At 37.0% G+C, this 26,459-nt stretch overlaps 1 protein-coding gene across 1 annotated transcript in view; it reads left to right on the top strand.

Annotated features, from left to right (window-relative positions):
* Window positions 1-9,989: 9,989 nt before the first annotated feature.
* The window catches only part of LOC120628207 (neuroligin-like protein glit-1), a 29,438-nt gene continuing 12,968 nt past the window's right edge, over window positions 9,990-26,459 (top strand). Inside the window, exons 1-8 of the mRNA XM_039896464.1 lie at window positions 9,990-10,705; window positions 11,107-11,256; window positions 11,793-11,930; window positions 14,895-15,041; window positions 19,945-20,101; window positions 20,618-20,829; window positions 22,485-22,655; window positions 23,545-23,746. Coding sequence (XP_039752398.1) covers window positions 10,400-10,705; window positions 11,107-11,256; window positions 11,793-11,930; window positions 14,895-15,041; window positions 19,945-20,101; window positions 20,618-20,829; window positions 22,485-22,655; window positions 23,545-23,746 — 1,483 coding nt within the window. The 5' untranslated portion in view covers window positions 9,990-10,399. The remainder of the gene's footprint in view (window positions 10,706-11,106; window positions 11,257-11,792; window positions 11,931-14,894; window positions 15,042-19,944; window positions 20,102-20,617; window positions 20,830-22,484; window positions 22,656-23,544; window positions 23,747-26,459) is intronic.

The raw sequence follows: 26,459 nt of genomic DNA, 5'->3' as shown, positions 1-26,459 counted from the left end.
GGCCGGTAATGTATGGATAAGGTTGCATTATGACCAAGTCCAACCAACCTGTATTTTAGCAGTGCGCTGGGTCTCAATATCCCACTGTTCTATGAGAGGATATTTCTCTGAGGAGTGATTAAAATGATGCGTATGACAAACCCACGCTTCACTTTAACTAAAAAGTTCATGAAAACAAAGACCTGGATTGCCCTTCCGGCTTCCGTCTTCCCTGATACCTATAATATGGATTCCTTCCAATCAAGAGTAAATAGGCATCTTCTAGGCCGCATCATCGCTTATTTTCGTCTGTGGTAGCGGTCAAGGGCTAGTGCAGCGATTGAAAAAAAAGCACCATCCACTTTTTCTTTAGTCTTTGCTTTTCTTTACAGTGATTTTAAAATGTTTCAGGATATATTTAAACTTTTTTTACTGGCGCGAATAAAAAGAGGACCGTTAAAAGGAATATGTAAGCTCTAAGTGCATCCGCGTGCAATGCTTGGATGAAAGATAAAATCACATACACATTTTTTATACCTAGCATCAAATGAATTAATATTTATGTTTCGTTGTATCGTATATATGTCTTTGAGATGTGGTGCTTGAGAAAAATGCTTAGAATACCTTAGACAGCTACTATAACAAACGCGTCCATCCTAAAGGAACTGACAGTTTCCAAGAGGCTATAAACCAGACGCGTGAATTTTTCGGACGCATTGCCCTCAGAAACCCCGACCCAACCTGTTAAAACTGATGGTAACAGACAATGTAGAATGACAAAGATCAATAGAAGTAGACTATTCCACTGTGTGGACAATTCAGCACACCTGTACCCTTTGGTCTGCATCGTGGACAGCACAAGATGGCGCAACATCTTCAGGGAAATTATATTCCATTAGAAGGATCATAACCCTCAGCACTGAGGTTGGCGATGCATGGAGGAGGAATTTTCATACTTTTTACACTACACTTATTACATAAGACTAAAAAGTGATGAAAAGATTGTTTACGTTATAAAATAACAAAGAAAAAAAGCAGTGTAGCGATAAAGCCACCGTTTTTAATTCGCGACGTTGTGCGTATTGTCTGCACTTTTGTGTGGACAATAGAAGTGTATACAGCTTAAATTACACCCCCATTTATATTTATGCACCTTTTGGGTTTTATATACAAACTAGCGGACCCCAGCGCCATTTGTCGGGCTGATTTGTGAATCTAAACCATCCAAGGTGTCCCCCAAAGGCATTCCAAAAGATTCATTCAAATCGGTCCAGCCGTTTAGGAGGAGGAGGAGTTCAGTGACATACACACGCACACAAAAAATATATATATAAAGATTTCCAATAAAATGTGTATGGGAACACCCTTGTTGACCTATATATATAACACGGTGACTAATGACTTATATATCCAGTTAATTTGTCGGATATCTACTACTCATTGGAAAAAAGTATAAATAAAAATATAAGGATACTTTACAATAATTTCGTTGTATGTGTAATTTCGGTCGCAGCAGAAAAAACGTATTGTTATGTATTTAATATGATCAGCTGCTACCAAACTTCTTAATGCAGAAATTGCATTTTTTTTGTTGTAATGTTTTTTTTTTTATTTACTTGATCTGTTGCTTGATTAAGTTGAGAATCGTCATCATATCTCTCTCGTAGGATGGCTTTTAGAGCATCAATTTGTGGGCTTTAGCATGATAGCAATGGGATTCGACGGCTTAAGGGGCTCCTCGTTGCACAACGACAGACTGCAACCATTTCTTAAGTTCTACTGGCTACGGTTAGTACTGATAATTTCTTGACATAAAATGTAATAGTTTTTGCAGAGATCCGGCAAGCTACTTTTTTTTCTTTTTTACGACTACAAGAACGCCTTTGACTGCAATCTCACCTGGTGGTAAGAGATGAGGTAGTCCAAGATTGTAGCGGGCTAGCTGTTAGGGAGCAGCCAGTTATGTTTAAACCCAAACCGGTATAATCGTTTTTTTTTTTTTTTAAATATATAGACAAGTGTTTGACTGCAATCACACCTGAAGCGCGCTTGCCTAGAAGATGCCTATTCACTCTTGATTTGAAGGTACCCGGATTATAGGTATCGCGGAAGACGGAAGATGGGAGGGCATTCCAGGCCTTTGCGGTGCGGATCAGCAAGGAAGAAGCAAAACGCTGCGTACGTGTTGATGGTATATCAACCACGTAACGGTGCAGATTATTTCGGTACCTCGCAGTTCGATGGATGTTTCTACTCGACATTGTACCGGAACGTTAAATCGCTTAGTGGCTGGACTTTGCCAGTAGGGTGGAAGGGCACGGTGTTCCCAAATTGCCGCTGGGAAGGGTAAATACAACAAAACTTCCATATTAAAACCGCAGCGCACACAGCTGGTTGTCAAATCTTATACTAATACTAGCGGACTAGCGCCATCTGTCGGGCTAATTTGTAAATCTAAACCATCCAGTTTGCCACCCAAACGCATACCAAAAAATTCATTCAAATCGGTCCAGCCGTTTAGGAGGAGTTCAGTGACATACACACGCACACAAGAAATATATATATAAAGATATACAGCTGAAGATATTTTTTGTTTGTTTACTTAAATGCGATGATCTCAGGACCTACTGGTCCGATTTAATACATTCTTACAGTGTTAGATAGCCTATTTATCGAGAAAGGCATTAGGCTTTATATGATCTCTAAGACCAATATGAGCATGGCATCAATGAAGACGGTTTCAAAATCGGGGTTTTTTTTGCGTAAACGTTTAAAGGTTCGATAAAATCAGGTATGACAAAGTTGTTTAAAAGTTGTAAGTATCTTTTAAGGTTGACTTAAACGTGGACAAAGTCGCGAGGGATCGCTAGTAACTTCATAATCATACTAACCACTACAGATGCCAATGATGCAGCTTGGCTAAAATAATATAGGTACTGTGCAGATAGTAAACTTCAAGTATTATTATTATTACGTTTTTCCCGGGGAAATTGGATCATTCTCTAATAGGATTTAAGGCCGAGGGGTTGCGACAATGTGAAAATTACGTGGAGAAAATGTTTTCCAGTTTTCTACAGTAATAATATAAGCAATCACTAGATTTTAACTGCATATCCATTTACTTTGTACTAATGTTGTTTATTTTGTTACTTAATTTCGCGATTTTTTTTTCATAAATATTTTTTGTTAATATGGCTACTGGCTAATGCCTATCGCTGCTTGAGAACTGAGGGATCTATTATTAGTACTAAGCTGTGGCGTGCACTTCATGTAGGCACATTTTTAGGGTAGGCAGTGCTACTCTAAAAATTTCATATAACTTATATAGAAGGAGAAATTTTCAATTTTATGCAGTCTTCTGGTTAGAACCTCTATTCACGCCACTGTTATTAAGCCACTTACCTCTGTGCGCCGATGCTGTAATTAAAATAATATTATGCTTTCGAATCAGTCTATACGCAACTGTTAGCGCCATCTAGTGCGCTGCTTGTTAAACTTTGAATTGCAAAGGTATTTTGAACGAGAGTTTTTACAATTTTACTTAATTCATATTATAACACTGTTTTTAATTACACTTGATTATTTTTTTTTACTTTTTTAGGTGGTACTAGCTCACCCAGCCCGCTTCGCCGGGCTAGATTTTGCTTTGTTTTATTTAAACAACAAACTTACATGATTAAATTTTTAATTTAAGTCTCATAATATATTAAATCATTTATTTCTCTCCGTATTCATTCTCTTCTACTCTCTTCTCGAGCGGGTGAAGATCATTATCTACACCCATGTGCACCCAACAATAGAATATCATCATAGTAAATAAAAGCAGTATTTGACAGTTTGACAGTTCAAAAATAGGAGTGCTCCGACCAAACTTTACAGGATTACTCGCCAGGTCAATCCGGAGATTCCCTAAAAGATTCATTTAAATCGGTCCAGCCGTTTCGGAGTCTATACGGAACATACCCACACACTTTCTCTTTTATATATATAGATGTACTGAATAGTCGTCTTTAAATTGCTACTGAATCAGTATTTTATTTAAAAAGGGCCCCTTTATAAACCCGTGTCCTATAACTTTTAAACAAACAACTAGCTTCGAATATACGAAAGAATCTGGTCTGATACCTGTGTCATACAGAAAAAACATCATCAAAGCAATCGGACAAACAAAATACACACATAAAAGCTCCAACGCCAAACGCTTATAGCTAGTGCCGAAACGTTGTTTTGAATCTGAAAAAGGGCTTTGCAATCAAAAATTAATGAAGGATTATTTTGTGGAATACTAGAATCTCCCAGACGTCCAATCAATTAAGCATTCCCAACGCAAATATTTCAATCACGACGGCTAGGCTGGCATCGTCGAAATTCTAGATGTTATGCCACCCGCAAATATGGCCACAAATTCGGTTCAAAATCAACGTCCAATAGCTGTTAGTCTTCTAATAGAAATGGAAATATATTCCAGAAAAGTTATAATTGCCAATGTTTGGTTAGGTTTTATATTTAAAATGCATATAAAAATTTTTGGAACTGGAAAAATTATGATATAAAAGGGAATACAGCTTTTCGTTATCGGCGGTAGGAGAGCCGTAGTAGAGTCGCAGGTTTGAAATTTTTAAATACATTTTAAATTTAATAAGATTGTTAATTCACTCTAAGTGTTTAGTAAGCTAGGCGGGTAGACAGGCGGATTGACAAGCGGGCAGGCAGGCGAGCAGACAGGCGGGCAGGCAGGCGGGGACACGGGCGGGTAGACAGGCGGGCAGGCAGGCGGGTAGACAGGAGGCCAGGTCGACGTGCAATCAGGCGGGTAGACAGGCGGGTAGACAGGCGTATAGACAGGCGTACAGACAGGCGGGTATACAGGCGGGCAGGAAGGCGGGTAGTCAAGCGAGTACACAGGCGGGTAGGCAGGCGTGTAGGCAGGCTGGTAGACGGGCGGGTAGACAGGCGTGTAGAGCCTGTGGGTATATTAAATTATGTACTTACCTACTTGTTACTATATATTTTTTATTGTAGGAAGGCCATTTTTAAGAATCTTAAAAAAAGTGTATTCATCCGTTATCTATATATATATAAGGCAAAGGTGACTGACTGACTGACTGATCTATCAACGCACAGCTGTAACCACCCGACGGATCGGGCTGATGTTTTGCACACAGATAGTTATTACAACGTAGGCATCCGCTAAGAAAGGATTTCTGAAAATTCCAACCCTAAGAGGGTAAGAGGGGGGATGAAAGTTTGTATACAATCCTTAATTTATCAAATCATTTTTCAAGTATATTTTTATATATAATATCAATTTGTATATTTTTCAATATGTATGTATCCATGAAACTTTGATTAAAGAAATACGTCCTTTAAAATTCCACCCCCAAAGACGTTAAATAGGGGATGAAAATTAAGTAATGTTAACTAGTTCACTTTTCAAACAAAAGAACGTAATCAAAATCAGTTCATTCGTTCGGGACATATTTCAAATTCAAAATTCATTTATGTCAAGTAGGCCTAATATAAGCACTTTTGCAATGTCAAGTCTGTCTGTGTGTAGTGACTCTACCAACGGTTTGGAAGGCTGATTCTATCGAGAAGAAGCCGGCAAGAAACTCAGCAGTTGCTCTTTTCCAATATTGACAATCGACATTTTACAGTTTAAATAATTTTTTTATCTTGTGAGAGATGAAAGCCGGATGTTCCGGTGAAGCATCCGGCTCCGCTTTTGATTACGTTTCTTTGTTTGAAAGGTGTACTAGTTAACATTACTTAGAGCTGTGCGTTGATAGATCAGTCAGTCAGTCAGTCAGTCACCTTTGCCTTTTATATATATATTATAGATAACGAATTGATAAACTTTTTTTAAGACTTAAAAATGGCCTTCCTACAATAAAAAAGATATAGTAACAAGTAGGTAAGTACATAATTTAATATACCCTACCAGCAGTATTCCGGTCTGGATTCGGCGAAATGTTTCTAAATCTCATTCAATCCGCCCTGCATTCCGAGGGCAAACATTCGCTCGCATTGGTACACCAACCCGAAATTCCCTTAGCTCGTAGATACCTAAACTCTCATCTGTATAACATTGTTACCGATTCTGTTTTACACAAATCTCTTAAACAAACTAAGTTGGTTCACACTGTATCCCCTGGAAAGGAGAGAACTGGTTTTAGATTTATCAATGTAGTTTAGTTAGATTTTTGTGCAATATGTATATTGTATATATCTATATATATATATATAAAAGAGAAAGTGTCTGGGCATGTTCCACATAGGCTCCGAAACGGCTGGACCGATTTCAATGAAACTTTCAGGGAATCTCCGGATTGACCTGGCGAGTAATCCTGTAAAGTTAGGTGACGATCGGAACACACCTATTTTTAAAATGTCAAACTGTCAAATACAGCTTTTATTTACTATGATGATATTCTATTGTTGGGTGTACATCGGTGTAGATAATGATCTTCACTCGCTCGAGAAGAGAATAGAAGAGAATGAATAGTGAGATAAATAAATGATTTAATATATTATGAGACTTAAATTAAAAATTTAATGATGTAAGTTTATTGTTTAAATAAAATAAAGCAAAATCTAGCCCAGCGAAGCGGGTCGGGTACGCTAGTTATATATAAAAATTATTTGTGTAGATATTATTAGAATTTATAACATGTAGTTAAGTTTGGAATATTTTTATGTATCTAGGTATAAATTTTTATTGCCGCACCAACCCGTTCCTTATAAAAACTACTTTTGCCAAAGGTTCTCTGGGAGACATCGGCTTAGCGATAAGACCGCGTTTGCACACCTAAACTAGTTTTCTATTATTTTTTATTTTTTATATGTTTCTCTTTGTATTTTGTTTTTGTGCTGCAATAAAGAATTTAATAAAAATAATAATAATGCTTAATTTGCACCATTAGTGGCCATTTTGTTGCATCTCTGTCATATCTCTAAACTAAATTGGTGCTGATTCTGTTGGACACGAATCTATAATATAAGCTAAATGGGTTAACACTGTACCCCTGAAAAAGGGTAGAACTAATATAGAATGTTTAGTTTAATTTATGTACAAAAGAATTAGCAAAATTGGTGCCCTGCGTTCTGGTCTCAAATATAGGCCTGTAAATCCTAGATTATAGTTCAGTTACGTATTCTTAAAATAAATATTTGTTAAGTAATTCCACCTAGTGTATCTATGTAAAAACGAGAAAAATAGTACTAAAGTAGCTCGTTACTTATGTACCAAGACACTTGATTATATCCTATTATAATATTAAGGATTACTTGAACGATAAAAAAGCTTGGGTGTGAATTGCTCTAGCTTCATAGCTTAATATAAATAAACTGTGAGATGGTGATAACGAAAAAAAAAAAATTACCCGGCTAAGTTTGTTGTGGGCTCTTCTTAGACCAGGGCGCGTTTGGAACCCTCGTAGCTTTAGGTTTAATTTGGCGTACGAAGTTATCATCATCCCCTTACAATTATGTAAACATATATATGAACGCTTCATAAGTGCCTGAGGCCTACATGAATAAAGAAATTTTGAATTTGAATTTGAATTATATATATTTTGACGACCTCCATGGCGCAACGGTTAACACTGTGAATTTAAATAGGAGGTCCCGGGTTGGATTCCCGGTAGGAGATTAATATAATTTCAGATTTTTCTCCGGTCTGGTCTGGTGTGAGACTTTGGGATATAGTTACCGCCCTAGCGACAAAGACGTACCGCTAAGCGATTTAGTGTTCCAGTGCGATGGCGCGTAGAAACCGATTAGGGATATGACTACCATACTCCCTAAGAGTTTAGCCCGCTGACATCTTAAACTGGACCATCACTTACCACCCGGTGAGATTGCAGTCAAGGGCTAATTTGTAGTGAAATAAAAAAAATACGTATAGAATGAGTAGTACCCACAGTAGTAGTAGTATACATTTTAAAATACAAATACTTACTAGTTACTACCAACCTGCCGGTTTCGTTGGTAAATGTCATTTCTCGGTTCGTGGTTGCTCCGAGAAAATCGGATCCTGAAACGCCTGGAGAGAAACTAAATCCTATTTCCCGTTGACAGTTTTAATGGAACTTCATTCCATTGAAAAGTGCTTATAGATACCCGCTTTTTAATCTGAAATTCTTGTAAGTAAAGAACTACGCCAGCATGGTGGACTACGGCCTTAACAGGCTTAACCCCTTCTCATTGTGGGAGGAGACCCGTGCCCTGTAGTGGGCCGGTAATGGGTTGACATGATAATAAATAAATATACTACGACAATACACACATCGCCATCTAGCCCCAAAGTAAGCGTAGCTTGTGTTATGGTACTAAGATGACTGATGAATATTTTAACGAATATAATACACATAAGTACTTATAATATACAGATAAACAACCAGACACTGAAAAACAATCATGTTCATCACACAAACATTTTCCAGTTGTGGGAATCGAACCCACAGCCTGGGCCGCAGAAAGCAGGGTCGCTGCCCACTGCGCCGGTCGGCCGTCATGATGATGAAAATAATATTATTAGTTGGCTAACCAAAAGATTTTGCGTTCATAAGACACACCAGCAATTAATTGTAACTACATTCATAAAAAAAAAAATTATGTGTTAGAATTACAAAATCTTTGTTATCTCCGGTCACAATTAAAAAAAAAAAAACTTAAATAATTAGTATTATAACATTGGAGGTGAAATAATTACTGTAAACTCAAAATGGAATGATATGACTAACCACCTGCCCTAGAAACACTACTTCAGTGGAGTGGTTTTTTTTTTCTTAAATTTTAGTCATGTATACGGTATCGGTACGTTCCTCTGTGCGTATAACATTATTCATATTGACGCCAGTAACTTCTCTCCTTATAGCGCACGAGTAGATCTGCAAGGGGAAAATTTGATCATTTCTATCCTGGGAAACTAACGCTTTATTAATTTAATTTAAATCTCCAGGATGCAAGCGATCACTTTAATAAATTTCGATTTATCTGAGGGAGTTTTTTTTTGTAAATGTCCTCCTCTGTTACAATCTTTTTGAAATTCCTGAAATATTAATAGTGTATGAAATATTGGCAAAAAATGAATTGCCAAAATTGTTTCATCTTAAATTGTTTATAACTTTTGCAATTTTCTATGTGCTCGCTTTTGGCATATTTTTCTAGGCGCCATTCCGGATCCTAACTGAACTAACGCACATAATTTTAAGAGCAGTATCTCTATTTATTACCATTTTCAACTTGTCGACTGTTTTTACTTGCTCTTAATAACGTATACTATATATATAACGTATACAGGACGTCGTGTATCGTATTACACATTTTCCACTCGCACTTGGCCGGTTTTTTTTTAATTTGATCGAAATAAAATATCTTTTCTTTATTTTTCTTTTGGTTTTACTCAGATTAGCCAACTACTCCTTCTTCTACTTTTGCTTTTTTGAGCTTTTAGGTGTGCCAAATCGGCATGTTGTATTTCGCCAATGTCACGTATACTTGGAAGATTCACAAAGGCGTTTGTCAAAAAATAAACACTGTAGCACTATACTTTTTAGAGTCTTAGAATTACAAAATAAGGCGTTCGTAATGGAGTGTGGTCTTTGGTTACTGTTATAATTCAAAGAAATGTTTTATTATAAATCATAATCGAATATATGTAGAGCTTTATTTTGTTAGATTGAATATATTTACATACAAATTTTACATAGCGACTAAAAACTAGCATGTCAAGTGTCTAATCTTCTTGCTCTTAGACTACCTTATACCGTTCGGAAAATACTGATTGAGATGAACGTTATGTGCTTTAAAATAATAATAAATACATAAAAAACTGCTTTTATTAAAGCATTTCAGTATAAATAAGTATAGAAGATATTTGAAATTATGATACATAAATATGTTACACCGTTTTCTGAACGAATACATACAACTTCCTGTCAACTACTGTCAACCAACGAATTGTCATTAATTGTCACTTGTCGCTTGTTGCAAACTTCATGGCGATTTCGAAACAACGAATTACGAAAATGATAAACAAATCTGTGATTGTTGTGGGCGTTGCCACTCATTGTTCCTGATAATTCAAATTTCAATGATTAATAGAAAGATAAGTTGATAAGGCTTAGCCAGAGTTTCGTACAGTGTTCTAGTTTAAAAAGTAAGATAAAGGAAATGTGTGAAACGTCAATTCAGTAAAAGTTGTCACAAACTTTTAAAACTGCATCTTGATTTCAACAAAAGTTTTCAATCGAAATTTAAAAAACTGTTTAAATGACCGAGTGTAATTACTTGTTTAATTGTTTTAAGGTATAGTTTAAGTCACCAGTGTTTTATTAAAAGCTAAAACGATATGTACTTTAACTAATATGTGATTCACTCGGGAATTCTTATTAGACCGTGAACTAATCCAGTGAAAATGTTCACAAAAGTGTTATTGACGTTGTTTATATGTGCAAATGTGAAATCTCAGTCCAACAAAGATCTGTACAATGGGCAATACAGTAGTGATTACTACAATACAAAAACACAGGACAGGCCTCGCGATTCCAGGCTTCCTAAACCTGGTGACAGTGACTACAGAACTTATGTGTACAATAACAGGAGATATGGAACTGACCCATCGAGATATAACCCATACAATCCTAATATAAATCAACCTGGTGGATTCCCATACAATCCAATTATCACTAACCCTTTGGATGATCAGTTTAAATACAATACTGTAAGTATTATAAACAAATTATTAACTAAACCATTAGCTGTAGGTTTGCCTGATCTACTTATTGCTGGGAATACACTGGAATCAGATATGTTTTCTATAATATAACCTATCTGAACCATCTTAGGTACTTTTGTAGCAAATTTCATGAACCATACCTACTAGCTATGGCTAATAAAGTAATTACAGGATCATGCGTGAGATCTTCATTCCACAGGACAGGATTGAAATAAACACCCAGACACTTAAAAACATTGATTTTCATCACACAAAAGTTTTACAATTGTGGGAATAGAACCCACAGCCTTAGACTCAGAAAACAGGGTTGCTGCCCACCGCAAATCAACTTGTATAAAAGTACCAAACTGGTACAGATACCTAAAAGAGTATAATTTCTTCAACAGAATAGGGATTCAAACAATCCTGATGCTCTATTCCCTGGAGTGCTAGGAGGTTGGAGGGAGGACCTACAGGGACGTGAGAGAAGAGATTCTCGGCAGCTGAAGAGGGACATTTTTGTCAACACTAACTTTGGACAAGTGCAAGGGTTCAAGGTATATAATATTTATAGTATGACTAGCGGACCCTCGTGACTGAGTCAATCGAGAAGCTAGAATAGATCTGATGCTAACATCATAATCATCGTGGCTAATACTTGGCTATGTACTTACTATTATTTTACTTGGTATACTGAGTTAGTAAGTTGTAATTTTTTTAGTTGATACATACATACATACATCCATCCATACATCCATCTCACATACTATATATATCTATAGCTTTTATAATATTAGTTTGTGTGTTTATTTTTATTAGGTACACAAAACAGGTAATAACTAAAAGTAGACCTAAGTTATGTTCTAAGCTACAACAAAGTATGTGTACACAACTTGGAATTAAATTAAACAGAAAGTAAAGATAAAATTAAAGTTGAAACAAAAAAGAAACACTAGTAGGATGGTACGTTTGCATATGAGTATGTGTATGTATTGCTCATCCATATGCTGTGTAATGTTGTATTTGTTATATTAAAATATAAATGTTTCCACTAAAATTGTTAGTGTTGTGTCATTGTAGTTATTCTTTTCAGGTATATTTATATGACAATCCAGACCCCACATCTGGGTACAGACCGTGGCTGTCACAAGTAGAGAGGATACAAGGAGAAGTGTCTGTGTTCTTGGGAATACCGTATGCAAGACCACCGGTTCTTGAAGGAAGATTTAAGGTAGATAAAGCTTGCATTTCATACTGTTTATTTCTGCTGAATAAGATGAATTTTGAACAATGAACCCACAAAAGCACTGCATACCCTATAATTGAAATATAGCCCGTATAAGAGGAGGATTTTTTACATTTTATGCAATTTTCACTACTGGTAAGAAACTCAGTGCACGCCACTGTGTATACCAATTCTATATATTTCACAGTAAAAAGCTTTCTATGTTGGCAAGGGTTTTTAATAACTTACAATCTCTATATATTGTAAATGTTCTTTTGTTCAATGTGAATTTGAATGATGAGTGATCTAAAACAAGTAAAAGAAAAGTCTCAGTTGCAACTTGTAACGAATGGTCTTTCTCAGATGGACAGCATTTGCTTGCTGATGATATAAACGTGTCTAGATGAAATTTGTTCTTAATGAATAAATCCAAGCACATTCACATTACCGAATCTTACATCTTAATACTTATACATACCTAAAGTTGTAGGGGAAAGGGCAGTTAATAAGATTATTCTTCTTTTTGCCTTAATTACATTTTATGAGGGATCATCATCATATTAACCCATTGCCGGCCCACTACAGGGCATGGGTCTTCTACCACAATTAGAAGGGGTTCTACCAGTGGCGTGCATCTCATAGATGCAAATAAGCAGTGCATACCCTGACCTCAGGGCCTCTCAGACCATAAGGACGACTTAAAATTTAAAGATTGAAAAAAAAATAAACAATTTATAGAAAACTATAAAAGCGCCATCTAGTTAAAACCGGCCGCACTTCTATGTAAATCAATGGACAAGTCCCGTGTCATGGTTTAGAACTAAAATAGACAAACTGCATAATATTTCGACTATATTTTAATTTTGAGTTGTAAACAGTATCCCTAAATAAAAAGTAACGCTTTAAATATAATTTAAATCTCATAAAATTAGCTGGGGTTTTCACGATTAAGTATCCATTGCCGGGCAAATCGTTTATTCGTCGCTCGAATTAATGCGCCGCGCCGCCGCGGTCTCCATAGAAGCACGGCGATTGAATGCATCTGTCGTTACTTGTGTGCACCAGCACACATGGAAGTTCTGGTGTGTAGTGATATAATCGCGTGCGTGCTTACACAATATTTGGCTCTTTCTATGTGTGCGAGTTTTCCAGGTTTCCAGTATAGGGGTTTCGCTTGTGTGCAAATCTTAAAAGCACTGCTTACGGAAATTTGAAATCCAAATGTATGCTTTGTTTTTTTATAAGCACAAGTAATTTGCTTTGTTTGTTATTGTTTTAAACGGCAATAATTCTTTTTTGTAGTTAAAAAATTTATCAATGAATTTTATTACATTCAAGGTCTTTAGAAATTTATAAGTACCTAATTTGTTCAAAAAGTATATTAAAATAACCAAATTAAAAGTTTCCGAATTATGTTAAATAAATTATTAACGTATACCAGGTGCCATTGGTAACTGATGAAGTAATATAATAATATTCTTCAAACGACAACTTTTAATAGCATTTGTGTACTAAGAAAATATTACGGACATATTTTGACTATGATATTCTCATTATCGCTGGCGATCGCTCAGCGCCATTATTGTTTACCTTTTACCTTCTGTCATAACAACTTATATTCACCGAATTAGAATTAATTACTGTTTTTTTCGTTTGCTGTACGGTTGTTTGTAAATAGTTACAATTATTATTGTTAACATTAACCTTAGTGACAGTGTACTGTTTGTAAATGATTGTGAGGAATATTCTTAGTGTAAGAAAGTTCTTATATTCGGCGTGTGATCTGATGGTTCAGTGTGCTTGGAAAATGTAGGTAAGTTTAGAGCTAATTCTTAACTAACGTTTAATTGAGATTATTCGTAAAGGAAGGAATGCACCTACAAGGAGCGGCACGTAAAAAGAGCTCTGACTGACTTACAGAAACAGGCGAATAGCAGTGATCAATGTTTTGTTTCATTATTTATTTATAATAATACCTATGTTTGTTTATTGTTTACACTAAAAAACATTATTTAATGTAATTGCCGCAATGGCAGACAATTTTAAAAACTCGCTAGTCGGTCGTCTCAGAGCTTACTATACCTACTGGAAATAGGAGATGATGAGAAGATCTACATGGGTATCACAAACAATGTTAGGTTAGGTACCTACTCACAAATAAAATTATACAGTAACATCAAAATAGCATGTTCAGTACCAATTTTTTTTTATGCATACCCTGACCGAAAACCCTATGCACGCCACTGGGTTCTACCAATCCCCTTCTAATTATGAGGTGTCAGCACAACTTAACATGTTCTTCCAACTTCAATCAGAGTCACTACACACAGACAGACTTGACGTTTCAAAAGTTTTTATATTAGGCTAACTTGAAATAAATGAATTTAGAATTTTTGAATTTTGAAGACAAACTTGTAGTTTTAATTTTGATATATTTTTAAAACCAACTACACTGTCTGATGTCAACCCTCCTTGGAATGAGTCTGAGTTTTTTATAATTATACCCAGCCCGCTTCGCCGGGCTACATTTTGCTTTATTTTATTTAAACAATAAACTTACATCATTAAATTTTTAATTTAAGCCTCATAATATAATAAATCATTTATTTCTCTCCGTATTCATTCTCTTCTATTCTCTTCTCGAGCGGGTGAAGATCATTATCTACACCCATGTACACCCAACAATAGAATATCATCATAGTAAATAAAAGCTGTATTTGACAGTTCAAAAATAGGAGTGCTCCGATAATCACCAAACTTTACGGGATTACTCCCCAGGTCAATCCGGAGATTCCCTGAAAGTTTCATTGAAATCGGTCCAGCCGTTTCGGAGCCTATACGGAACATACCCAAACACTTTCTCTTTAATATATATAGATAGATAGATGTTTAAGATAAATAATACATAATAAAAGAAGTACGACAAAATAGATAATAGTGATATTTGTGTAATTATACAAATGGTTCCAGCCCCCTCGTCAACACCCTGGCTGGCAGTTAATGCAGGCAGTGGACTGGGGCCCTGCATGCCCCCAGCCAGTTCGCTTTACTGGTGCCACAAAGGGCATCCGCGATATGGATGAGGACTGCCTTTACTTGAACATTTTCTCACCCAACGTAAGTATGCAAATTTAGTTTTTTTTTGTACACTACAAGTTAGCCAACATTTTCTCACCCAACGTAAGTATGCAAATTTAGTTTTTTTTTTTTATTACACTGAAGCTAGCCCCTGGACTGCAATCTCACCTGGTGGTAAAAAAAAAACACGCCAATCTTCGGCAATATTACGCACGTTTCGCTCCAACAACGCATTATCCACAGGAGACGACTTTACATCGAATAATTGTTAACAATGTTTGGTGTGGGGTATAAAGATTGGAGAAAATATAAATTACACATACAGATTCTTCTGCTTCTTGCGGAAAATAGCAAATTAAGCTTTATTTTAATTATATATCATGGAATTCCGCAAAGTAACGCCTGCTTCTATACAATATGTAATGTTATTATTTCGTACAAAAATATTATACGGTTCTTTTGGAGATCAAACCCGATATAAGTCAACAGAGATTATTTCTTAATAGATACCCATTTTGATCATGTATGAAAGTCTAATAGAATTAATATAGCTCAAAAGATTGCGACATGGTCGCGGTTTCATCTCGTATTATCTTTTTATTTTTTTATGAATAAACATGACCAAACGATTTTAATTATTTTTTAAATACAGAAAACTACTTTTTGTTACTTATATAATACTAGCTGTTGCCGGCGACTTTGCTGCGTTTGATTTAGTGTTTTCATGTGGCATTAAATTTAGTTGTAGGTCTAAAAAAAAATAAAGTATTTAGTATCGCTAAGCCTTAAATGAGGGATTTGCTGCTGTCCGCTGAGGAGTTCTGGCTTCTATCTCCAACCACAGTTTGTGCAAAATTAAACACATATAAAAACCTCTATAGTACAACAATATTTATTTAAATCGGTTATAATTTGTCGGAGTTATGGTGTAAAATCGTCAAACACTCATCCCCTCTCCTAAAGGAACCGAGCTTAATGTCGTGATAAAAAGTATCCTATATTACTTCTAAAACTTCCAAGAATATGTGTACAAAGTTTCATGACGATCAGTTAAGTAGTTTTTTCGTGAAAGCGGAACAAACAAACTTACATTGACATTTATAATATTAGTAGGGATGTATAATAGTTATACACATGCTATCGCGGACTTTTTTGTTGGCATTATTAACAGTCTATAAAACTCAATCATCTCGTCGTTAAGGCAGCGTTCGCAGGAAACGACTACGATCGACCGTTTTTTCTCCGACTTTCTTTGTAAATCCGACTCCCACGAAAAGTTCTTTTCAGTTTAATATATAGCCTATGACACTCCACAATAACGTATCTTTCTATTGGTGAAATAATTTTGAAAATCGGTTCAGAACATCCAGAGATTACCCCTTACAACGTCACAAACTAACAACCTCCTAAACTCGACAACTTTACCTGTTTATGTTATTAGTATAGATTAGAGGAATGCGCATTGTCCAAATAAACTCATGTGAGTTTCAGTATGTGAAGAATATTGCTTTTAGTAGTTTGTGTAATAAAATAAAATAAATAAATTTTCCTGCCACGGATGTTCGGCATACACTGGGTTAGGTGGGTATATTGTGGTTTCTTGTTGGTTAACTTGAAAAATTACACTAAAGAAACCAAATATAACTTGGCGACATACATACATACGCACTTATGTGCTAGGAACTTGAGTCAGTGTGATTTACCAACAAAAACATTCAATGCATATACCCAAACCGAAGTTTTAAATATTACCTATTCAAAACGTACATCACTGCAGTGTAATGTACGTTTAATTGGATGAATTAATCTTAGCTGGTCTACATGACTAAACCAATAAAGCATTTCTTGCCACACATGATTATGTTTCTACCTTCTCGTTCCTGAACAATAATCTAAAGGTATTTTATATGTTTGTGGGGGAATCAAAGCGTACACGACCATGGAAAGTCAACTATTTAATGGATTCAGGCCACAAAACAGCGCTTTATTTTATTTTAATTTTTTTTTAATTAATAAATAGCCGGTTAAGAGCGGTTTGATACAGCGTCCAAAAAATATGACGAACCGTATTGGATAGAAGCAGGCGTTACTTTGCGGAAATCCATGATATATTATGAAAACTAAGCTTAATTTGCTATACCTACTCCGCGAAAAGCAGGAGAATCTGTATGGTGTAATTTATAATTTCTCCAATCCATATACTCCACACCAAACAGATCTTTACCCTCTACGCACGTTTCGCTCCGGTATCGGATACCGGAGCATCCTCAGGAGATGTTGACTTTATAATATCAGATTTAAACCGTTGTTTTAATATAAACTAAACATAATATTATTTCAATTTCTACCATCGCTATTAAAGTAATTAATTGTGCCATGCACTTCCTGTAATTAAACAAGGTAGGCACGTTGATCGTCAGCCACGCTTGATTGAACCATTGAATGTCGCCGATGTGGTCAGATGCGGCGGACTGCTCAAATTGGACCAATTAACTCTCACCGTGCGTTATTAATGACCTGACGCACGCTATGTATCTATAAGGGGGCAATTAGACGGATCGTCTGATGTGATTCATTTTGAATTAAAAATTGAATGACCTTTTCTGGAATGGACGGCCGATTGGCGCAGTTTTCAGCGACCCTGCTTTCTGAGCCAAAGGCCGTGGGTTCGATTCCCACTATTGGAAAATGTTTGTGTAGCGAGCATAAATGTTTTTCAGTGTCTGGGTGTTTATATGTATATTCTAAGAATTTACATAATGTATATAAACTAGCTATTGCCCGCGACTTCGTCCGCGTTTGATTTTGTTTTATGATGTGGCATTCAATTTAGTTGTAGTTCTAAAAAAATTTAAAGGATTTATTATCGTTAAGCCCTAAATGAGGGGTTTTCTGCTGTCCGCTGAGGAGTTCTGTCCTCTATCTCCAACCACATTCATCAGATATACACAAAATTTGGGCAAAATTAAACACATATGTATTATAACCTCTATAGAACAAAAAATAATATAATTATTTAAATCGGTTCCAATTTGTCGGAGTTATGGTGTAAAATCGTCAAACACTTTCATCCCCTCTCCCAAAGGAACCGAGCTTAATGTCGGGATATAAAGTATCCTATATTACTTCTAACACTTCCAAGAATATGTGTACAAAGTTTCATAAGGATCGGGTAAGTAGTTTTTGCGTGAAAGCGTAACAAACAAACTTACATTGACATTTATAATATTAGTAGGGATTATTCATAAAAATATTATTCATCAGTCATCTTAGTAACCATAAAACAAGCTACACTTACCTTTTTGCTAGATGGCGATGTGTGTATTATCGTTGTATATTTATTTATTTCTTAATTTTGTAGACCCCCTATACTAGGCGATACACGCCTACACGCTTCGCCACGCTATCTAATATAAATAATATAAATATACTACACACTACACATATCGCCATCTAGCCCCAAAGTAAGCGTTGCTTGTGTTATGAATACTAAGATAACCGATGAATATTTTTGATGTGAAACATCTATAGGCGGAGGGTAAACCTGATTCTTGGCGTGGCGACACAGGCCGTGGCGACTTATCTGCGCTATATTATTGAATTTTTGTACTTCGTATGTAACAATAAAAATGAATATTTTGTAATAAAACAGTCATTATTAACCGACTTACAAAAAAGAGTGGTTATCCATTTGGTTGTATTTTTTTTTATTTGTGGAACAAATTTGCAATGCTTTATCTCTTCATTAAGAATAACTTACAGAAAACAATTTCAATGTTTCACATCTGCCAGGCGTCCCGTGACGGCTCACACTTATCTTTTTCAATGAATAATATACACAAATACTTAGTATTGTTAAGTTACTTTACTTAGTAGTGTTACTTAGTGTTATTGTTAAGTGTATACAGTATTGATTAATACGTTAGACATGCGAGGATAACCTGTGGTTTACTTAAAAAAATATTTTTGACATTAAAATATGTCTGACAGCGGTAATTCAGGAAGTGAACGTGTGCAGCCCATAGAAAGCAAAATGACACTATAATTGTAATGCTTAAACTATGCCACATTTGATTCCAGCTGTAATTTGTTCTTTTATGCATATAACTTATACAAACAAATTTCGATGTTTCACATCGGCCAGGCATTTTTTTTTCCTTTTTAGAGCTTCCGCTGCGTGCGCTGCGTAAACGGTTAAAGTTGCTATATACTCATGTATGACAAAGTTAAAAGTCCGCGACAGCATATGCCTAGCTTCTAAGGTTGATTTATAAGCAGACGAAGTCGCGAGGGACCGCTAGTTGTTATATAAACCTTGAAATGTAACCATATATTATGCATGGTGTTTATTTTGTGTCATTCTCTTGACGATTCATTGTGTTCATAAGCTTGGTCTAGATTATTCATTCATTCATTTATATACCTATGCATTTTTAATGGCCAATACGGCATTGGCTCTTCAGTTTAGTGGTTAGCATGTTCAACTAGTAATCACAAGGGCCTAGGTTGAATCCCAGATAGGGCCTAAAATTATATACTACAAACAAGAAGACTTGATGTTTAAACGTGCTTGTACATTTTTTTTATTAAAACATTAAATTTTTGGTAAATAAAAAAAAATACAACCGAATTGAGAGACATCTCCTTTTTTTTTGGCGGTAAAAAAACTCGCGTTACTCGAAAAGTTATCGAACTCGGTCCCCCCGAAAGGAAAGCGGAAGCCTTACCCACTAGGCAGTGGCGTGCACAGGGTTTTTAGATCAGATGCATAAAGAAGGAAGATGGCATATTGAAAAATCCTTCACCTTTATGAGTTATACAAAAATGTTAGGGTATGCATTGCTTTTGTGCATGTATGAAGTGCACGCCACTGCCACTAGGCTATCATCGCTTCATGTCAATGTTAATAACATGCCATCGTATAAATAAATCCTTGTTTCAGACCGAAGCCGGCGCCACAGCGCAAAAGTACCCCGTAATGGTGTACATACACGGTGGGCAGTACGCCTCGGGAGCATCTAACCTCTTTCCTGCACACACTCTCTCTGCCTTCTACGATGTTGTTGTCGTCTCTTTCAATTACAGGCTTGGCGCTTTGGGTAAGATCATTTATAAACGTGAATAACTCCCTGAACTCAATGCAGCGCTTGCTTAAAAAACCTGGTCTTAACATGCTCACTCATATCGACCCCTTACTGGGCACGGGTATCCTCCCACAATGAGACGGGGTTAAAGCGGTAGTCCACGCTGGCCCAGTGCAGATTGGTGGACTCCACACACCTTTGAGAACGTTATGTAGAACTCTTATGGTATGCAGGTTTCCTCACGATGTTGTCCTTCACCGTCGAAGCAAGTGATATTTTTAATTAAATTTTAAAAAGGCCCCGAAAAGTGAAGTCGAACTTCTACCCACTGCGCTATCACCGCTTCATATTTTGACAAAATCAAATTAATCTTACAAATTTAAAATGCATGTAAAAAATCGGAACTGACAGGACTCGAACCCCGCGGCCCTCTGGCCATCGAGGCCTGAGCTCTCTAACCAACGAAGCTACGGCTCTCCTACCGCCGATGCCGATATTAGTATACGCATTTAATGTATGATCCCGTTACAGGTTTCCTCTCCACGGGCGACGAGAACTCCCCGGGCAACTACGGCATCCTGGACCAGGCGATGGCTCTCCGTTGGATCCGGGATAACATAGTGCGGTTCAACGGCGACCCGGGATCAGTCACACTGTTCGGCCCGGGAGCCGGCGCGGCGTCGGCTGGGCTACTAGCCGTTGCACCACAGACCAGAGACATCGTTACCAGTATTATTGCACAAGTGAGTTTCTCATGTCAGCACTAATTTTATTCTTTCCTAGCGGTTCCTTCGCGACGTTCGCGTGTAAGTCTACCTTAAGAGAAAAACATATGCTGTCGCAGACTTTTTTTTGAATTCTTAAAGGGGAACCACTTTGTCATTATATCGAAACTCTAACCGCTATGTAAACGCAGCGCAAGCTCTCAAAAGGAAAAAACCTCATTTGAAACATTTTTCATTAGTGCTATGCTCCTATTGGTCTTAGCTTGATGATATACTTATAGCTTATAGCGTTCCTGGATAAATGTGTTATCCAACAATGAAATCATTTTTCAAATCGGGCCATAAGTACCTGAGATCATCGCGTTCAAGTAAACAAACAAAGAAAATCTTCAGCTTTATATATTACTAGCAGATATTTACTAGCGGACCCGCGCGACTTCGTCCGCGAGTAAGTCGACTTAAAAAAAACACGTCAGTTATGCCTATCCAAAAAACCACGTCAATCTAAAACTCCGTTGCGCGGATTTTGAAACACAGATGGGAAAAAAATAGCGAGGCTTTCCTGTAGAAGCTGTTTGCTTTTCCGTGATCAAAAGAAGCCGATGAGCTATGCCAGACTATATTGTATCTTAGGTATCTTTGCCAAATTTTAGCCAAATCGGTTTATCGTTGTGAATCAGTTAACATTTCCCTACAGTTTCCCACAATGTGCGCGTTTTGGTTTCCGCAGAATATCAGCGGTCAGGTTTTTATTTATTAATTTGCAGGGCTATTCTGAGTCGCGACCATTTTGCTTCTGCGGCATATGGGTGCAATTTTAAGTTGTAAACAACGACAATACACACATAGCCATCTAGCCACAAAATAAGCGTAGCTTGTTTTACGGGAACTAAGATGACTGATGAATATTTTTATGTACTTTTAATTATATAAAAAAAAAAACACCCAGACAATGCAAAATATTCATGTTCAACACACAAACATTTTCTAGTTGTGGGAATCGAACCGACAGCCTTGGACACACAAAGCAGAGTCGCATGCCTACTGCGCCATTCGGCCGTCTTTATAATTTCTTATTTTTTTTAGTTCCATCTATTTTTCTATTTGTATTACTTGTGTTTTATGTTGCAGAACAAATGATAGTGTTTTCTTTCTTCTTTCGTTCTTTCTTGTTCTTTGCATTCTCTGTTTTCTTCTTCTATTATGTACTTGATATGCACGTGGTTTATTTTAGCCACAATAAGTGACGGACCGAGCCAATGTAGAACATCATTTCGAGTGACACTGGCATTACTTTAAATCACGGGCGATTGGCGCAATGGGCAGCGATTCCCACAAGTAGACAATGTTTGAGTAATGAACATGAATGTTTTTCAATGTCTGGGTGTTTATCTGTATATATATTATTATAAGTATTCATAATCTGTAAATTATTCATAAAAATCTTCATCAGTCGCCTTGGTACCCATAACACAAGCTACGCTTACTTTGGGGCTAAATGGCGAAATTTGTATTGTCGTGGTATATTTATTTATTATTATTTTAAATAAAATATGACATATTCGCGCTATTTTCAGATGTGTAAGTGAACATTCGAAGAGTGCTTGGCAGGCCTTGTGTTTTTTTTTAAATTACATACTTTTTCCTCGTTTCATTCAATACTTTATTTTCAGAGTGGCTCAGCATTGGCCGATTGGGCGATTATAGAAGATAAATACAGAGTACAAAACACGTCTCTAGTATTTGGCAGGCTTCTAGGTTGTCCGATAGATTCGTCGTGGAAACTAGTCAATTGTTTGCGACAAGGGAGGAGTTTCTACGAACTCGGGAATGCTGAGTTTGAGGTAAGGTGGACTTTGAGAATTTAGAATATCACTTGCCATAACAGTGAAGGAAAAAATGTTTGAAAAACCAATTTTACCAATAAACTCGCCAACGGGGCATCAAAAATAACAATAATGTTGACATAGTTTACGTTTTATGACATACATTTGACAGACCATCAATAAATCAAGCATTAGGCGAAAGACACTCATATTACTCTGTGGTTTAAAACTATCAAAAAGAAATGTCTGTTTTTTATACATTGGTCCTTCAGAAGTGTAATACTATTTTATTTAGTCGGACAAATTGGTCCTGAGTCTGACGTGTAAAGTCTCAAGAAATCCACACTTGACTATCGTGGTGGACTAAGAAATTTGTCGCTGCGCCGGCCCCTATCCAAGCTACTTAAAATACATAAGTAGGTTTTAGGTATTTATTCGTTAGGCAGATAGGCGCAAAACATAAAACATACTCTTTATGAAACTAATAAAACCATAATAAATAATAAATTTTAACAAGGAATTAAGAAAAATAAAACTACCCCAACAATGGGGTGGCTGTGCTTAAAATAGAATAGAATATCTTTATTTGCAAAATACATGTTTTGAAACTGTTACATATTTAAAAAAAAATGGTCATTGCGTGTAAAATCATCATGCAAAGAGTATCAAATATAACAAATGTCATTTTGTTGTTAAAAATCACTAGCAGTATAAAAGTGTTTCTCCCCCAAGTGGGCAGATGATATTAAATGGATAAAATCCACAAAACGAGTTATAAAAAGCCATATCCTAAGTTTTTATTACTTGTGCGAATTTCTCTATTTTATATCATCTGCGCGGGTAGTAAATTTTCTGTATGAACGCCACTGACAGCGGTATAATAAAGGTGTGTTTTTTTTTATTTAAGCCAAACGTAGGCTTCATACCATGGGGTCCGGTACTAGAGAACAACTTTACGTTCCCCGGGGACGAATGGTATGAGGGTTGGCGGGAAAGGGACTGGCATTTCCTGTCTACCATGCCTGAAGAGCTGATAGCTCGGAGGCAGTTCAACCCTGCCCTTAGATACATGACCGGGGTCACAACGCAGGAGGCAGCTTATGTTTTATGTAAGTATGATCATACCAGAAGTAGAGTAAAGTCTGATAATTTCATAGTGTCGGTACACCGGCAGGAGAATTTGGCATGTAAATTGCTTTTCATTTTTTATTTGTAAATTTTGTATTTCATGCGAGTACTTGTTTGTTGAATAAATTGTTTTCCTATTTTATTCTTATGGTGTATGCGCCAAGTTATATTAAGTTATTTAAGATTTTTATTTCGAATGAGTGGACTGTATTTTTTGCGGTAAATTGGTGTACAAAAGAAAGATACAAGGAATCAGAGCACAAGGAAGACAGCACTTACTTGACCTTATTTTTCATGGGTAGGAGCACGCCGTCCGTTGATCCAAATATTCCTCACGAAGTCCTCTCTTCTCGAACACCACCACTTATGTTATATTTCGGCACACACATAAATATAGGAATTATGCTTAAAAGGATCTCATTGAAACTTCTAAGGTATATTATGATATTTTATGGCTTATTTTCAGGCAGCCAGTAAACTCGTATTGCCCGTTACTTTTCGCAATCGGAAAGCAAGTCGTCCGCAAACGTCTTAATCGTTTGCTTCCGTTAATTTAAGTGACAGCTCTGCGTTCTAGTGTTTTTGAGGCGTATGAGGGCGCCAGTCTCTTCACGGAGAATCGTTCAGTGCTGTTTTAGGTTGGATATGGGAGAATAGGAACACCAATGAAATTTTAAATTATTATTTAAGACTTAATTATAACTTGGCGCAACCATCCACCCGCCCTTAAAGGGTCACCTTTAAGAAAAGCTCTCATAAGGTATGAGGTAGAATTGCCTCTTTTAAGAACGCGTATTGCGCATGGGCGTATTTCATATAAGTATGTGTATATTTACGAAAGTATATTAAAAAATATTAATTATTTGTAGAATTATTATAAAAGAGAATAAAGTCTTAACGTATGAGCTACTTAGTACTAAATTATGAAACTATAATTGTTACGCTTATTGCGTCGGAAGAGGGCATAAGCGAACGACCGGACGGACGTAAGTTCTCCCGGAAATTTTAACGGTCGCTACGCGTATGACGCCGTCTTTCGAGGGATGCACTTTCTCTACTACTGCTAGAGGCCAAGCCAGAGGCGGTACGTTGTCATTTATAACTACGACGACAGTTCCCGGCGTAATAGGTACGGAAGGCGTATTCCATTTCAAACGAACTTGCAATCCGTGCAAATATTCCATCCTCCAACGATTCCAAAACGATTGGACCATTTTATCTATTAACGAGTACCTGTCAACCAAGTTAATTTTGTCTGGATTGACATCAGGCGCAGGCAAGGAGAATAGAGGCGCAGTATGTAGGAAGTGACTTGGAGTAAGAGCCGAAGGTTCGGCAGGGTCAGAGCTTAGTATTGTTAGCGGACGCGAATTGAGAAGACATTCGACCTGAATGAGCACAGTGCAAAGTTCCTCATAAGAAAGGAGCTGTTGCCCTATGACCTTGAACAGGATCGTCTTAGTCACCTTGATCATACTTTCCCATGAACCTCCAAAGTGTGGGGAATTGGGACAGATGAATTTCCAAGTTATGCGATTTTCAGCGCATTCCTGCTCTAGCTTCGGGTAATATTCTTCTCTTAGAAATTTATAGAGGTCCCGAAGGTAAGAAGCAGCACCCTGGAAGTTTTTAGCATTGTCGCTATGCAGCACCTGAACAGGACCACGACGTGATAGGAATCTTTTAAACCCGGCGAGGAAACTGGGGGTGCTGAGTGAGGTAGCAACCTCAATGTGCGTAGATCTCGTAGTGAGACACGTGAACAGCACAATATAAGCTTTCTCACTGTGTACGCCACGGCGACGTACAGGAACGTATGGTATAGGGCCTGCATAATCGCAGCCGGTGAAACTAAAGGCTTTCAACGCTGGACGTGTACGTATATCAGGAAGATCCGCCATCAGCGGAATGGTTGGACGCGGTTTAAATCTAAAGCAAGTATTGCACATATGTACTCTTTGCCTGACAATACGGCGTGCCGACAGAATCCAGTACCTCTGACGAAGCAGGGCCATTAGGAGTTCGGGTCCAGCATGTAAATGTTTAATGTGGTAATAATCAATGATTATATTTACCACGTGGCCATTGCGAGGCAATATAACCGGATGTATTTTTTCAAAGCTAAGTCCAGAGTTGGCGAGACGACCGCCAACGCGGATAAGTCCATCATCAATAAATGGTCTTAGGCGATTAAATGCCGGTGAACATGTTTTATTATTTTTAATAAGAGAATATTCTTCAGCAAAATGCTGATTTTGCAGAGCGCGAAGCATTCTATTCTCTGCGAAATTTAAGTCGTCAGCGGTAACTGCACTAGTGCCGCGACGAGGCAGTAATTTAGCAAATCTACAAATGTATACAATTATACGTAGAAGTTTGCTCCACGAAGAAAAACGGAGAGCAAGCTCGTGTAAGTCGTTCGGGAGCATAGGTTTACGCACAGTGTGTATAAGAACCTTCTTCTCGGGTACGTCTTCAATAGACTCTCCCTCTAGAGTTTTGAGTGGCCACTGAGACGGATGCATTGATGCCCATGGTGGACCATGCAGCCACAGAGGGTGTGAGAGAAGCTTCTCAGGAGTTACACCTCTCGATAGAATATCAGCAGAGTTCTCAGTGCCAGGGCAATGATAAAAGTTGTCTGGTGAGATATTCTCAGTTATCTGTACAACGCGATTCGCGACAAAAGTCTGC

The sequence above is a fragment of the Pararge aegeria genome, chromosome 2 (genome assembly GCF_905163445.1).
Source record: "Pararge aegeria chromosome 2, ilParAegt1.1, whole genome shotgun sequence".
Lineage (NCBI taxonomy): Eukaryota > Metazoa > Arthropoda > Insecta > Lepidoptera > Nymphalidae > Pararge > Pararge aegeria.
This window is presented reverse-complemented; position numbering and strand designations above follow the sequence as displayed.